Genomic DNA, 15,508 nt, shown 5'->3' on the forward strand with positions numbered 1-15,508 from the left:
TTTGAAAATTGGCCCAACAGAAGTATGAACACCTGAAATATTTCTTCAATGACTTCTCTCCTAGATGCCGCCTCAGTGGACCTGGAGATGATTGATGTCCAGGTGTTAGCAGATGCTTTCAAACGCTATCTCTTGGACTTACCGAATCCTGTCATTCCAGTAGCTGTTTACAATGAAATGCTGTCGTTAGCCCAAGGTGAGTTTTCTCTCTCCAAACCTCTCCCGCACAGGTGACCGAGATGTAGATAGGTCTGTCGTTCTGTGAAGTGCTGTGTATAAGGAGAAAGCATTGAGAAAATTCTAAGCTGCCCTCCCAGTGCCTCGCCACCACCCCAGACTCCCTCCTTTTCCACACAGCGTCTGAGTACTTGACAGAAGAGACTTAGACTTGTGTTGGCTTAGAAGTCAGTCTGCCCATGTGTTAAACTGGCTAATTCGCTTCTGATCATGATCTGTTGGGAAGGTCATGACTATCGAAGCCTTATTCTCAGATTCAGAGACCTAGGACTAGAATGCACGGCGAGGAATCTTATTGTCCAAGGCCCTGCACACCCAGAATGAAACGTATTGAGGGTGGAGCACTCAGCATCAGGAGCCAGAGCTCTGTGCAGCGCTTTGGGGACAGGAAATTGTGGTTCATGACCTTCAAAGTTTAACCTGTGCTCCTTATCTGATGCTCTGAGGAGGCAGCCAATCAGGCTTGGAGCTGCTTGATGGAGGCCAGGCTTCTGAGAGCACACCCTGAACATTTTGTGGTTTTTTTACAAGAAGAGTTTCTTGTATTTCATTTGACTGGAGATCTTTACTTTCTCACAATGCATTTCTTAATAAGAAGGGCAAAGGTCCTGGGTGCCTCTCCTGAAGGTTTCTGTCTGGGCCTCCCTTGGTAGCTACAGCAGAGATTTGAAATGGTTCAAGCATTGGCTCATCGGCACCTCTACATAGCCTTACTCTGTTTCCTGTATTTCTCTCTGTAACTTGTAGAAGTACAAAGCCCTGAAGACTACATCCAGCTGTTGAAGAAGCTCATTAGGTCGCCTAATATACCTCATCAATATTGGCTTACGCTTCAGTATCTGCTTAAGCATTTCTTCAAGCTTTCTCAAGCCTCCAGCAAAAATCTTTTGAACACAAGAGTCCTCTCCGAGATTTTCAGCCCTGTGCTTTTTAGATTCCCAGCATCCAGGTAAGTGAAAGATAAGAAAAAGGTTTGGGGGTATGGTGGGGATGGGGTGGCCCTAATGACTATTTAAGGGTGTCTGAAGATCCTGGCCACAGATGCACATCTCATGGGGACTTGGTCCACACACATCAGTAGGATGATTTTGGAGACGGTATTGTTTTTAGGAAGGACGATTCTCACGAACCACCTTTCTTATTTCCAGCTCTGATAATACTGAACACCTCATAAAAGTGATAGAGATTTTAATCTCAACTGAATGGAATGAACGACAGCCAGCACCAGGTAAGACTTTGCAATATTTGACGGTCACTTGGCTTTTGGGGCCTTTTCTTTGTACTTATACAAGTTTTAAAAACAAATAATAAATACAAGAAACAGAGTAAGGCTATGTGTAGGTACCATCAAGCAAATGCTTGAACCCTTGTGTTCTCTCTACCTTAGCTACAAAAGGAGGTCCATACAGATAGAAACAGTGGTTTCTATCTCCTCTGAATGAATGCAGGTTTCTGGTACAACTGTAATGTTTAATAATATGCTGATTTATGGTTCACAGAAAAATAACAGTGGTGGGCTATGCGGAACATATCAGTTCATGCAAAATTTAAGCTATCTTGGTTTTAGTCTTACTTTTTTTTCCCTTAAATTTACTAGCTCGATACAAGGTCTCATCACATAGTTCAGGCTGGCCTTGAACTCACTTTGTAGCAGAGGTTGGCCTTGACCTCAAGCCTCCTTCCTGCCTCCACCTTTCTGTCTTATATGAGCATAGGGCGAGCTCTGTGGACCCCAACACCTTTTATGCTTCAGGCATATTTATGGAGTTCATTTTAGCTGTTGACTTTTTTTCTTCTTTTTGGGTTTTTCTGATACTTATAAAGTGGGTGGGGGGAGATTGATAATTACTATATAATTTAAAGTATTTTGGAGTGTGTGTTTTGGAAGGGACTATGCCGAGAAATGTCTGTCAAAGCAAACACTTTCAACAACACAGGCAGCAGGAAAGCAGTGTTGACTGCAGTTGGGGCGAGCCAGGTGGTCTTCTAGCTGTTCACTGAACAGGGCGGAGGGTGTCAACACACCTAGAAAAGCAGGGCGTTGCTTAGAGAGTCCAAACAACCTGTGATCTAGTAGCACACAGGGCTGCTCCTTTAGATTCCTAGTCAGCCCTTAGTAGGTGAAGTATAGTTGCGGGGCCAGGAGGAGGTTGTGCTTGCCTTCTTCATGTATGCCTAGACTTTTAAACCCAAGCACACTGCTTCTGCTGTCTGTGATGGATCATTCATGCAGATTAGCACGGCTGGGTGAGTAGCCACTGAGCCAGAGCGACAGGCTGGGCTTTTTTGCATCTGGATGCAGCAGACTGAGAGAGGCAAGGGCTTGGGCTCAAACTCCACCCTGAAATGACTGGACATAGATGAGTGCTCAAGATGCAAGATTTTGGAAGGGCTTCTGTGGGACTGACCCAAAATACTGTACCTAGCGTGAGCATGATCATAGAGGAGGCAAGCGTGGTATCTTCCAAAGGTTCCAAACCGCAGCAAACAGCGTTTCGTGGGGATACTTGGAGCTGTAGACAGAGTGCACTGGATAATGGATTCAGGAGCCCTGGGTTATGTTCAGGAACTGCCTTTGGCCGCAGTGGGGCCTGGATGTGGCTGTGAGCCACTGGACTGCCTACGCGGAGACTAACCACACAGGCTAGGAAGGAAGAGGGGCACCAAGAATAGGCAGGCCCCAGCCAAAGCGCTCAGCGGCAACTGTTCACTTCCTCCTGACTGACACTGAGATGCACCCTGGAGAAGAAGCACAGCTGTGCTTTGTCTGCCCTGTAGGGCTTGGGGTGGGGGGTGAGGGGAGCTGAGGAGTTGGTCATCATGGCCTTCTCCGTAACACTCACTCCCTGACCTCATCAGGCAGGTGACAGGGACGCTGAAATCCAGATGGGACTTTTATAAATGAATTGATTACTAAGGTCTTATTTGTCTGTTTGGCGGGGAAGGGTGTTTCACCGCTGGGAGTTTAATATAAATGGATTAAATGTCTTTTATCAGACTGACTTCTAAAAGTAAGCATGTATCATCGCCCGCCGTTCTCATGATGTGGCCTAATACACAGAAGAGCATGGCAGTCCCCCATGTAGAAACTGGCGTACTAATTTCAAAGCAGGATTAGTTCCGTCAGCTCCGCTGCTGAGGATGACAAAGCTTGAACATCCTGGATTGTCCCAGTATTTGTGCAGACTTTAAAAAAAATAAAAAGAAAGAAGGAAGGAAAGAAAACAGATTAAACCCAAGTAATTCTTAAGCCCTATCTGAGCCATTTTTTACTTCATGCGGTAATTTTCAGCCACTCTGAGCATTGTCTAGGTCCCTTGGGATTAAATGGTTCTCATTTCACGCTCCACCCACAAGAGGGTAGGGGAAGGTAGGTGCCTTCATCCTGAACACCTTTGGGCTCCAGGCTAGCTCCAGCGCAGTGATTGGCAGGGTATCCTAGAAAAAGAAATGACCTCTACAACCCGGTGGGAATCCAGTGCCTTTTCCACCAGTCCAGCATGCAAGAGCCCCCAAGGGCTTTGGAAACTCATCTCCAGTGCATGCTCATAAATCAGGCATTTATCTAAGCTGCCATTCTGAACAGAAGGGAGTCTTTGAAGGACCTGTAAGTGAGGAGTACAAGGAGGTGTTTGTTGTGTGGCAGATAGACGTGTCTCTGGCTTCTTTGGGTTCTACCAGGTAGTAGTTAGAAAGATAAGGTCTGTTAAAAACAGCCTCTAAATTCGAGCTGCGAGTGCATTTCTAAGACAGAGATTTGGAGGTGCAGTTGATGACTTTTTGGGGGTAACTGAATAGATAAGTTCATGGAAGAATACACCCTGAAAAGGGCCTTGAAAACCAGGTCCAATTCTAAGTGGAACAAAGGAAAATAGCATTTTGATTTGCAGATAGACAGCAAGCCAGCTAATCAGAGTGTTTGAGGCACATCTTTAGGTTGTGTGCACTCATAGGACATTTGTACACTGCGGTCGGTCCCTTAAGAATGTGTTTCTGCAAACTGGCCCATCAGGCGCTGATGTAAGGCCACGTTTTAGGTGACAGGGTTATAAGGTACCACTAGGACCCTGAAGATACAGAGATGAGAGGCTTGCTCTGCTACCTGACTAGTGTATGCCTCAGGGAGATCTGTCTAGGAGCTACCTTTGGGTCCAGCTTGTCCTGTCTGCAACCTTTGTATACCTAAGTTGTTGAAACCATCTCGAACCATGGGGCTGTGTTCAGTGTACAGTCAAAAAGCCTTCCGAAGTTTCTAGAATGTAATGAGCTAAACCTGAGGGAAGAGCCTATGGACAGCAGGGAACAAAGGGCCGCAGGGCCAGGTGGGTAGCTTCAGGAACAAGGCTTCATCAGATGCGCCGTGGAAAGAATGGGTCGCTCTCTCCCAGGGTTGTTAGGATTAAATGAGCTGACATGAATAAGCCGTGTGGCTTGGTGGGTGGAGTGGCCTGGATGTCAGTGCTGCTCCCCCTGTTACCTTGCCAATGCGCCTTTGCACGGTGCACAGCACGTACAACTGTGCACAGCGTCCCCTGTGCCATCCACTTCATCTGTGTCCCAGTAGGCCCCAGTGTGCCTTCTGTGCAGGTTAAAACGGCCCATTCACCGTGTTTGTGTTCTTGATTCCCTGTTCCCTATTCTTCAACTGTCCCGTGGGCTTTTTTCAAAACTGTTAGTTTAATCGGTTTGGCTACATTTCTAAAAGGCAAAGACAAAAGCTATCTCTCATTTTGATCCCTTCCAGTTACAGATCTGAGCCCAGACTAATAATTCTCCAAATATACTCATAACACTGATAAACTTGGACTTTCAAAGAAATTGTAGAAACCCACTCATTTTGTGCACCCAGCGGCCCTTTGAGGTAAAGATTCCTTGCTCTTCTGGAAGGAGGCACAGGTGTGGCCAGGTGATGCAGAGCGCGTGTTTCCAGAGTTCTGTTGTTAGCTTGCCATTCCTCTGTGCGAGAAGTCCTCAATGTGTTTAAAGCTGAGTGGCAGGCTTTCTGGAATTTCTTTTACACTGCCCAGACATGGAAAACTAAACTGATCTCGCCAGGGCAGCCACAGTAGGAACAGGTCCAGTGAACACAGGGTACCCCTGAATACCGCCCATATTTTGGATTTCACGGACGTATTCAGAGATGCTAATGTAGCATAATTGGAGTCTAACATTGCACCCTCAAGCCTGGAGGAGGCAACAAGTGGCTCTTTCTCCCCCTGTCCTCCTACACCTGTCAGAGTTAATTTTTAACCACTGGCGCATTGCAAAACATCTCTCCTGAAGAGCGTAATTCATGCGTTGTGTTTGAAATGCTCTGGGCTGGGTGTTCGGCTGAGGCGCAAGCAAATGCTAAGACGGGGAAACGGTTTATTTTTCTCTCAATTCCCCCCCTCCCATTGGGTTTCAAATGGGGTCTGACCTGAGTTGTTTCAAAGGTAAGGAATGAAACTTTGAGAAATATGCATAGCCTGAGAGAAGGGTAAAGGTGAATGGAGGGAGAGCCCAGCTCCATCCCATTAAAACCAGCCAGTTTTACTCAAAGTCTGTACCAGTGTTGTGAGCTCTGGGCACGTGCTGGCGGACGGTTTTACTTTTGTTTTCAGGGCACAGCCTTCTCTCTCTCTCAAGGGACAGGATGGGTGGGGGGAGGTGGCCCTAATCACTGGGGAAAGAGTTCCCTTCTCCCTTAGACAGTGGGCGTGCCTTTGCAGAAAGCCCTTAGCCTGCCTCTGACTTTTTGCATATGTAAACCTGGGTTTGTTTATTAACTGGAGGATGTTCTTCGTTGTTAGTGTGTGTTCTTTGAGACCCCAGGATATGGAGTTATAGATTTACCTCCTACTGGATGGCCCTACTTTCTTAAGTTGTGTTCTGTTAAAATTATGAAGGAACTCATTCCTTTTTACCGTCAATGATTGCGATTCATTGAGTTTTTTTCCTGCTGCCTCCTTTTCCATGGCTTTTACTCTTTAATAGTGGCGCTCGGAGTTCTTTGAGAAGAAGCAAGCTTTCCAGGTCTCAGACCATGGGTCCCTCCAGGCGTGGAGAGGACTTGTTCAGGGCAGAAACCATGTCCCAGAAGTTTCAAACGCATGTTAATGATCAGAAAGTTTCCTGACTCGGTGCATTCTGCTGCAAAGCAGAATCATGGCCCATCTTTGCCTCAGGAGGGAGCTGTACAGAACCCCCAAGGAAAGGGATGCACACTAGCTTGAAACATCCAGAAGGTGACTTGAGCCTCCAGTTAGACTTACAAGGTTTCCTGTGTCCTGGGTCTCAGCAGTCCCAGGTAAATGGGACACTGAGAAAGCACAGGTTTTCTTAAAGGGGCTTAACAGGCAAATAGAAATTATTTCCTAGGTGTCATGACATCTGCGCCTTTGGTTCATTAGTGACTTGTATAGCCAGCAGCATATTTGTAATCATATCTATTAGTTTGTGGGGCGTTTTGGTTCTAGAGAAGATGAAATGGGAAGTTTGGTTTTCTCTGAAGCAGGAGTGATTTGCTCGGTTCCGACAGCAGAGGGCTCCCTCCCTAAACTTATGAAGATCACGATTCTTATCAGTGGGGACAGATTCTTCTCACACTTGCAGCCCCATGGTAGAGAGTCCCTGGTAGCTGATTGTGCACATTGTGAGGAAATTGTTTGCAACAAGGTGTTCCTGGCTATTTGAAGGCTTTTTGGGGAGTGTACTACTTTACCATAGATACTTTCGTTTTGAGACTCTCAGAGTTACATTTTAATCTCTCTAGGAGGTAGGTCCAGACAGGTATGCTTAAAAAACCACAGTGTCTGTTTCTTCCAGAGGGCCACTTTTTTAAAGCAAGGCAATGCATGAATATAAGAAAGCAAAATTACTTTTCTTAAGCTAAAAGGAGAAAACCAGGAAACCAGAGTTTTGTTATAAGTATGATTATTTTTTTCATGTGGCCTAAAAGAAAGTAAATTCAATTTCTTATCCGTTTTTACTTTCCTCGATCACGGGAAGCTAAGAGCAGAGAATGGAGTTTAGTGCCAAAAATCTGGAGTTCTTTTTGTCTGGGGGTTTTTCCTCCCCTATAGTATGAAGGAATCGCCTAGGGTAATATCTAAATTACTGTTATGTTTTGGGTTTGGAGGCTTTATGCATTTTATCTCTGGTTCAGAAGATTAAAGTGGAGAGGCCTCTGTGTTGATGCAATGGAAAAGTCCCAGGGAAAGACTTGAATTCTTTTCTGGCCAGCCAACAACCCTAAACCTAGTTAGTTGCCACTTTCTCAAATAAAGGACTAGAATCCACAGGAAGGAAGGTGTGTCCTTCTTGGTCCTATCCTTTGCCACGCCCAGCTGGCAGTTAACCCAGTGCAGACACACCTCTTAGAGAGTCCTAGGACCTTGAAGGTGAGCTGAAGTTGACCTCTTGAAAATCTGGGCTTGCAAGGAGGATGCCCTCCTGGAGCTGCCAGCCCGTGTGCCTGTGCGATGCTCTCTGTGAAGGGCTTTCCTGATAGATACACCTGCTGCAGGGCCAACTGTGCCAATGTGTGGGAGGAGGTGGACACAAGAGTGAGGCACCCTGTTCTGGTCTGTTCCGAGAGGTTCAGGCCTTCACAAACGCGGCTTTGATTCTATTTTTTGCTGAACTAGCTGGGCCATTTCCTGTGCCGCTTCACTGCGGGCCACTTGAGCCCCCGGAGCGGGGGCTGCCTGCACATACAGGCACCATGGCCACCAGGGAGGACTATTTTCAGCGCTCCCTTACAATGCCCTTCTCATTTCCAGGGCGAAAATGAGCAAGTTAGTCTTGCCTCGGTCACTTGTCAGCCTGATGACAACTTTGACTTTGACTTGGGTGCCCCTCCCCCTCCCCAAATCCCTAGCTCAGCAAATATTTGAACCTGCCCAAGTTAATCATGAAGCCGCGATCTTTATCTAAGCTAGACGGGCGAGCGTCCGCGAGAGCTCCTTTCTTCCCCTGCGCAGTTGCGCGACCCAGGGGGGCTCTGCTTGCGGAGCCGGGGACGTGCTGCCGGGGCGGGGCTCGGGGCGGAGGGACCGGCTACAGCCTAGCCTGGGGGAGCCGGCGGCCGGGCCGGGCGGAGAGTCGCGCGCCCCCGCCTTGCGCGCTCTCCTCCTGCTAGGCTTGCGACTGCTGGTGCCGAGCGGGCGGGGGAGCCTCGGGGGCTGGGCCCACTTGGTGGAAGAACAGCTTCTTTGGATTTTTTTTACTCGGTGGGATACTGGCAGTTCAAAGCGAAACCGCTGAAATGCATAACCTACAAAGTAAGTCGCTTTTCATTTACGCACTTCTCACCGGGCTCTTTTATCTGCAAACCGTCCTCTCTAGTTTGACTGGAGCGGGTGTATGTGAGTGTCTGTGTGTGCACTGGGAGTGTGTGCGCCTGGGGAGAGCAGATGGGCGATTAGGGGGAGACGCTCCCTTCTGTCCTCCAGGGGGGGACACTGTAGGGAGGAAGAGATGGCATTTAGCTTTGGAGTTTAGAAAGTGGGGGGTCAGGAAGTTGGGACCAAGCCAGAGCTTGCAGAGAACATGGAAAATCACCTGTCTCTCTGACCTGCCCCTTGGGTCCACTTGCCACATGGCAGCAGCAGGCTGCAGCTAGGCTTCCCATAGGAGTACTGCACTCTGGTCCTTTCGGGGTGATTCATGGGTTGGTTATACTGCCAAGGGAACTTGTCCCTTTACTTTTGGGGAAGACTCAACATTTTTATTCAACTATTATTTTTTTTCCATCTTTTTCTAAGGACATACTTCACCATGGCTTTTACCATTTTTATTAGAATTTTAGGATAGATTTAAATTTTAGTTTAGATTTACTTCAACTTGTAGGCAGATAGAGAAGTGTGAATTGGAAGGAACAGGGTTGCGTCTGCTGCTGTCTCCAATGAGGCAGAAATGCCCTAGGGAGGGGACTCAAGTGGACAGCAGCCAGAAGAGAGAATGCCTTGCTCTACTTTTCATACTGTGTGATCCCAAACGTGGTGGAAATCTAAAGGGGCTTCTGTGTCCGTCAGCCTTCCCACGGGTGCATAGCACAACACTCCCCCCATAGAGCCCACTCACGTTTTTTAAAATGAACCCTCATTCACATTGGAGCAGTACCCTCCACAGTAATGTCAATGTCAAGAGATTCGGGTCCTCCGTGGCCGTGTATGTTAAAGCTCCGGTTGCGAAGACAGAATCACATGCAGAGGGACTGAAAGAGCCAAACTAAATCCTTAGATTTGTAGAGAAATTGATTTGTTTATATTGAACACTGCTAAGAAGGAGTATTGTCCCCCAAGTAAGGTACTGAGCTAAAGAGAGAAGAAGAGAGAGGGGAGGGCAGAGAGAGAGAGAGAGAGAGAGAGAGAGAGAAAGAGAGAGATTACATCACCTTTTTTTTTTAAAGCAGCTAGCAGTGAGTCGGGTTCCTGAGCGAGCCACTTGGCAGAGAGCACCTGAACTCTGCCTTCTGATATATGGCCTCTTATTTTGGCAGAAGCACCTCATTGTCCAGTCTTGTTAGGTAGGAAACATTGAAACTCACCAGTGTGGACCATTAATGCTATCATTTCTGCAAATAATAGGCGTCTTCATTCCTGTGCTGAGTTTGCATGATTTATTCTGTAAAGCCTCATTGTGACCTTGGGATATTCTGGTAGAGGTATTTTGTCTGAGTACTGTCTTTTAGCTTCCCCCTTTTAATGTGGTACATTTATGGCTATGCTTAAGAACTGTGGGAGACTGTCTTAAATATTCAGAGCGCTTGATCCTTTCTGCCTCTCACACAGAGGAGCGGTATCTAAGGGCTGTAAAATAGAGCTGAAGGGCAGTAGTTTGATGCCTCTGTAAGATTTTTACGCCGCGGACTAGCCAGGCTATCTCTAAGCCCAGATGCACAGAGGGACTGAGCTAGAAGCTGCCGATGTATAAGCCGTTGTCAATCTGCCAACAGCGGAATGTACCATGCTGCAGGGAGTAATAAAAGGGAATTAGAGAACTCACTGCTGGAAGAGAGCAGGCAAATTAAACACCTTTCGAAACGATGAGCGTGCAGACATTGCAGCTGTGTGGCATGGAGGCAGGCGCTCGGAGAGAGGCTGGGGCCGTGTGAAGCTGGCATCCAGGAGAACCGATGAAGCAGGAGTGGTCTGGTGACATTTTTCTGACTTGATTGGCTGGGGCGTGTGATGTAATAGGTTACAGTGCAGCCCCGTATAGGTTTTAAAATGAATTCCAAGGCACCATTACAAAGAAAGCCGGACTCTTTTCTTATAACTGAGCACAGCCGAGGAAACTCTCGCACAAATGTACACCACGGTTTGGACTATGGAAGACCTGGACTTAGAGTGTGCCAAGACAGATATAAACTGTGGCACGGACTTGATGTTTTATATAGAAATGGATCCACCAGGTAATACTGCACTATTAATGGAGAAGCTAGTTAATTTTCTGACTTTAATTTTTTTTTTTTTTTTTTTGGAAAGCGGCTGTTAACAGATCCTCTCGAGGTTGCTATTTTTACTAATTTGTTTCACAGTTTAAAATTAGGCTGATTATAGCTTTAAAATTAAACAGACTGTTTGACTATAGCAGCAAGCTCGGGCTGTATGTGATACAAGCTGGTTCTTGCTGAACGGCTGGGAACTGGATTCTACTTTTTCCGCTGCTGGCGTCCTTTGTTAATTATGTTCCTTGGCAGGTTGGGCTATATTGTTGTATATTGTTCCTTTAATTAAGGGGACGTGTCCTTTGCACTGTTTGCTCTGCTGGCTGTGGACTCTGGCAGCGTGGTACTTTGCTGTGATGATGCCGGGTGCTTGAGAAAGCTCGTGAGAGGTAGCCGTGACTTAAACTCAGGTCTGCTGAGTCTCAAATGTTGGAGACTTGCTTGCTCTCCTGCCGAGAGACTACCATGGAAAAAGAAGTGGGCTTTCCTCGCCTTTGTGAAAGAGTCTTGCTAGACACCCGAAATCTTCTGGGGGGCATAAATTGAAACAGTCACAGTGCTTTCAAAGTTAGTGGTGTCAGATTTAGGTAAAAATCCTAGCTCCTTTGGTTGGCACCTCTGGGGTCAGCCCTCCCTTCAATGGGGAAACTCAGAAATGCCTAGGGCGTGTTGTCACCTTGTGGATGGATGTGCACACTGATCTGACATTGAAGAAGAGGATCGGGGTTCTAACCTAACGTGTAGAGCACAGTGTCCCCCCAGCAGCATGGTAACTGAAGACTAAGGAGACGTAGTTCAGAGAGGAGTTTCCTGAAGTGGCTTTGGCAAGAGCCATGCCTAACGAACTAACGTAGAACATAGAGAAACCCAGTTCTTAAAACACATTGCTGTAAAATGAGGGCTTAAAAAAAAAAAATGTGATTGCTGCGCTCCTGCAGGACAGAGCAACCAAATTTGTCTTTCATAATTAAGGAGGAGAAGAAAGAGAAGCCAGCTCCTGTTATTTCTGCTGCTCAGATGTTCCTAGTTACTTTCTTTAGATAGAGCTGCCTGGGCACACAACTTTAATACAGCTAAAACCCAGAGGTAGAAATGTCGACTCTTGGTTAGCGTTGACATTTTCTCCCATAGCCCTATTTATTTCTTAACCTCTAGGTCTGTCTGTCTGTGTCGTCCTCCCCCCACCCTCCTGCACTCCTTTTTTTCCTTTTCAGTTTTTTTTTTAAACCATATTCTGAGATTTCTTTTGAAAACAAATACCTGCTGTGGTCCGTGGAACTGTGAATCCCCGGTGTGCTCTCTCCCACCCCCCACCACTGTGAATGTCTTCGGAAATTCAACTGCCTTTTAACTGGAAATACAATTTTTGTGCATTTTTAATTAAAATAAAATGAAACCACTTCCTCCTTACTCTTTGCTGCTGTAATGAAATGTTGTTCGTCTGAAAAGATGCAATCCTAATTTGAAACGTGCACTTGGAGTCAGGATGGCAAACAACTTTCTTTTTCCCCTTTGCCTGCAGCACTACCCCCGAAGCCACCCAAGCCCACGACTGTAGCCAACAACGGCATGAACAACATGTCCCTACAGGATGCTGAGTGGTACTGGGGAGACATCTCAAGGTAAGGCCGTGGGGCTCTGCCTTTCCACCAGATGCAGGGAGGCTTCCAGTAAGGGAACAGAAAGCACCAGCTTGCTGAGTTCCATTTTTAGGATGTCATCCAACATAAGCATGAAGCATAGTTGGTTCTCTTCCAAAGACGACCAGAAAAGTCACCGAGCACCAGAGCAGTGTGGGTGCTGGATGACACTGGAAATTAAATACCCAGGAAGCTTCCCTGTGGACAGAGATGTCAGGGAAGCTCCCAGGGTGACAGAGCACTGCCCGCTTTCTCTCTAGTGAGCAGGACTTTAGGAATTCAGGTTATTGCTTCCCTCATAAACCCTTGTAGCTTTTCAAGTGCTTAGTGAGTGGGATGGAGGAGCCTCTTTGTGGACTATGACTTTCTGGGGCGATTTATCAGAAACTGTTTTTTTTTTTTTAAAAAGGGGGAAAAAATCCTTGTATTATAGAGATGCCAATAGTGTAAATGGGTGTATGCATACGTAAGTGTAGGTGTCATGCACTTATTTTTAGTGGGATGAATTTATGACATTTCTGTATAAGCAAAGAGAAATTGTTCATTAGTTTTATGTGCAATAGCGACATGTGACCCCACAAGGACAGGAGGATGTAAGATGTGGGACCTCTGGATTTTCTGCTCAGTGACTGTGAAGGCTAAGGGTATGGCCCAGTGGTACAGCAATCCTGAGTGCAGGAGGGGAAATGGTGTGCCTGTCTGTCTGTCTAAGTGTGTGGTCTTTCAAAGTTGAAAAGTAAGCATGGTCCTTCCTTGTGCTCATTCCAGGGAAGAAGTGAACGAAAAGCTCCGAGATACAGCAGATGGGACCTTTCTGGTACGAGACGCGTCTACTAAGATGCACGGCGATTATACTCTTACACTAAGGTGAGCCAGGGAGGTAGCCGTAATGGGGATGTATGGGGTGTCATGAAAACATTTCTTCATTAGAGTTCTGTCTCCTTAAACCTGCACATAACATAATGGGTTTCATTATAGAATTGTGAAAGATGCTTGTTCTTCCCTCTCCCCGACTCCTGTCTCCCTCTTCTAAGAGTCCCCCCAACCCGACTACATCAGAAAACTTTAATAATCATTAGTTTTCTATTGTATTTACAGGAAAGGAGGAAATAACAAATTAATCAAAATCTTTCACCGAGATGGCAAATATGGCTTCTCTGATCCATTAACCTTCAACTCCGTGGTTGAACTAATAACCCACTACCGGAATGAGTCTCTCGCTCAGTATAACCCCAAGCTGGATGTGCAGTTACTCTACCCGGTGTCCAAATACCAGCAGGTAATTTAATCAGCACTCCTCCCTCCACAGGAGCACAGGGCCAAGCCACTCTCCAGCGTGGAAAATGATTTGAAATTGGCTTTTGACAAACTTTACACCATGACTGGGATTTCACAATGGCTGAATCAGATAGCATGTTTGCTGTTTCAGTAAGGACTGTTACTGGAATAAATACCTTATCAACTGAGGTTTTTCCCCCCTTGTATATCCTTTCCAGGATCAAGTTGTCAAAGAAGATAATATTGAAGCTGTAGGGAAAAAATTACATGAATATAATACTCAATTTCAAGAAAAAAGTCGGGAATATGATAGATTATACGAGGAATACACCCGTACATCCCAGGTGAGTTTAAGATAGTTTGGACTAGTACATGTTATAGTCAGATTCAAAAGAAAAATTGTGTCTAACCTATTTCCGTAGAGCCCATGCGTATAAGAATCCCACATTAGGCTTGCTTCTTCTAACTAGCAGGGCCATTGGGAGCTTTCAGCCCATGCAACATGAGTCCTGACTCGAGACTTCTGTTTAGGCCGGACTTTAATAAGAACTGCTAATGGCGGTTTGTCCAAACTCTGGGATAGAAATTTCATATCCATCCCCTCTGCTGTGAGGAGAAGCGACTGTGTCCACTGTGTTAATTGCCAGAGGAGGAAATAGCATGGATGATATAAATAAGATTAATTGAAAAGACTGACGAGGTTGTCCTTTACATATTTAGGAACGCACACGCAATAGTTAGTGAAAAAGAGGCCATGAATTTGAAAGAGAGGAAGGAAGGGTATACAGGAGGGTATAGAGAGGGGAAAGGAGAAAATCATTATACTGTAATCTCAAAAAAAAAAGAAGTAAAAGAAGTAATTTTAAAAAGTGAAGGTAGACAGAATTCTCCACAAGAAACGTTTGTTTCTATATCCTTTAACTAGAGTTTGTGAATTCCCGTTCAGCCCGGCCAACAGAGCCCACGGCGGCTTTCCCTATCTCCTGGTCCTGTATTGAGGTGTACAATACAGATTTCTCTCCACCCCCCACCCCCTTGCTACTGTTGTCTAAGCAACACAGCACAGCTGTTTACATAGCATTGATGTTGTATCAGGCTTAAGCAATTTAGAGATGATTTGGAGTTGATGAGAAAAATCGCACGGCCCCCGCGTGGCCATCGCATCATTTCAATAAGGAACTTAAGCATCCTGGCTGTTAGGGGCCAAGAGGGCTCCTGTAACTAAGCTGATGGTGCCCACGGAAGCCTGTACCAACCAGCAGCACGTCTGCATCGCATCACTAGCTAGCTTGTCTCTCGCCGTGAGAAGTCGTGTTCTGAAAGGGATGACATTGTCTTATGAAACTTGTGTTGCAGGAAATTCAAATGAAAAGAACAGCTATTGAAGCATTTAATGAAACCATAAAAATATTTGAAGAGCAATGCCAAACCCAGGAGCGGTACAGCAAAGAATACATAGAAAAGTTTAAACGTGAAGGCAATGAGAAAGAAATTCAAAGGTAGATGAACCACGAGCACCCCCTGTACCCTTGTGACAGAAGGAACAAAAATTGTTTAAGACTGGTCAGACTGATGCTCCCCGTTCCTGGCATTTGAGCAATTTTAAGATGGAATACCCAAAGCTTCCTAAATTTTGGGGGGAACCTTGCGTGGTATGCCCAGATACTTAGCAATATGTTTTTCTCCTTCCTGCAGGATTATGCATAATTATGATAAGCTAAAGTCTCGCATCAGTGAGATCATTGACAGTAGGAGGCGGCTGGAGGAAGACTTGAAGAAGCAGGCAGCTGAGTATCGTGAGATTGACAAGCGCATGAACAGCATTAAGCCAGACCTCATTCAGCTGAGAAAGACAAGAGACCAATACTTGATGTAAGTGTTTGAAACAGAGCCCGAAGAACTGACAGTGGCTAAAATC

General features: G+C 46.0%; 1 protein-coding gene across 3 annotated transcripts in view; it reads left to right on the forward strand.

The window, feature by feature from the left end:
- Pik3r1 (phosphoinositide-3-kinase regulatory subunit 1) overlaps nucleotides 1-15,508 on the forward strand; it is an 84,453-nt gene that overhangs the window by 62,704 nt on the left and 6,241 nt on the right. The window contains exons 5-13 of one of the 3 annotated variants that reach the window (XM_041663736.1): nucleotides 65-196; nucleotides 985-1,186; nucleotides 1,386-1,465; nucleotides 12,195-12,294; nucleotides 13,081-13,179; nucleotides 13,411-13,591; nucleotides 13,809-13,934; nucleotides 14,947-15,089; nucleotides 15,286-15,462. In XM_041663736.1, the coding sequence (XP_041519670.1) occupies nucleotides 65-196; nucleotides 985-1,186; nucleotides 1,386-1,465; nucleotides 12,195-12,294; nucleotides 13,081-13,179; nucleotides 13,411-13,591; nucleotides 13,809-13,934; nucleotides 14,947-15,089; nucleotides 15,286-15,462 (1,240 nt within the window). Of the gene's footprint in view, nucleotides 1-64; nucleotides 197-984; nucleotides 1,187-1,385; nucleotides 1,466-8,316; nucleotides 8,502-10,313; nucleotides 10,637-12,194; nucleotides 12,295-13,080; nucleotides 13,180-13,410; nucleotides 13,592-13,808; nucleotides 13,935-14,946; nucleotides 15,090-15,285; nucleotides 15,463-15,508 lie in introns of those variants that run through there. The other 2 variants (XM_041663738.1, XM_041663737.1) reach the window with 2 other exon arrangements.

The sequence above is a fragment of the Microtus oregoni genome, unplaced genomic scaffold (assembly GCF_018167655.1).
Source record: "Microtus oregoni isolate MIOR12 unplaced genomic scaffold, Mior012 000014F_ref0000157, whole genome shotgun sequence".
NCBI lineage: Eukaryota > Metazoa > Chordata > Mammalia > Rodentia > Cricetidae > Microtus > Microtus oregoni.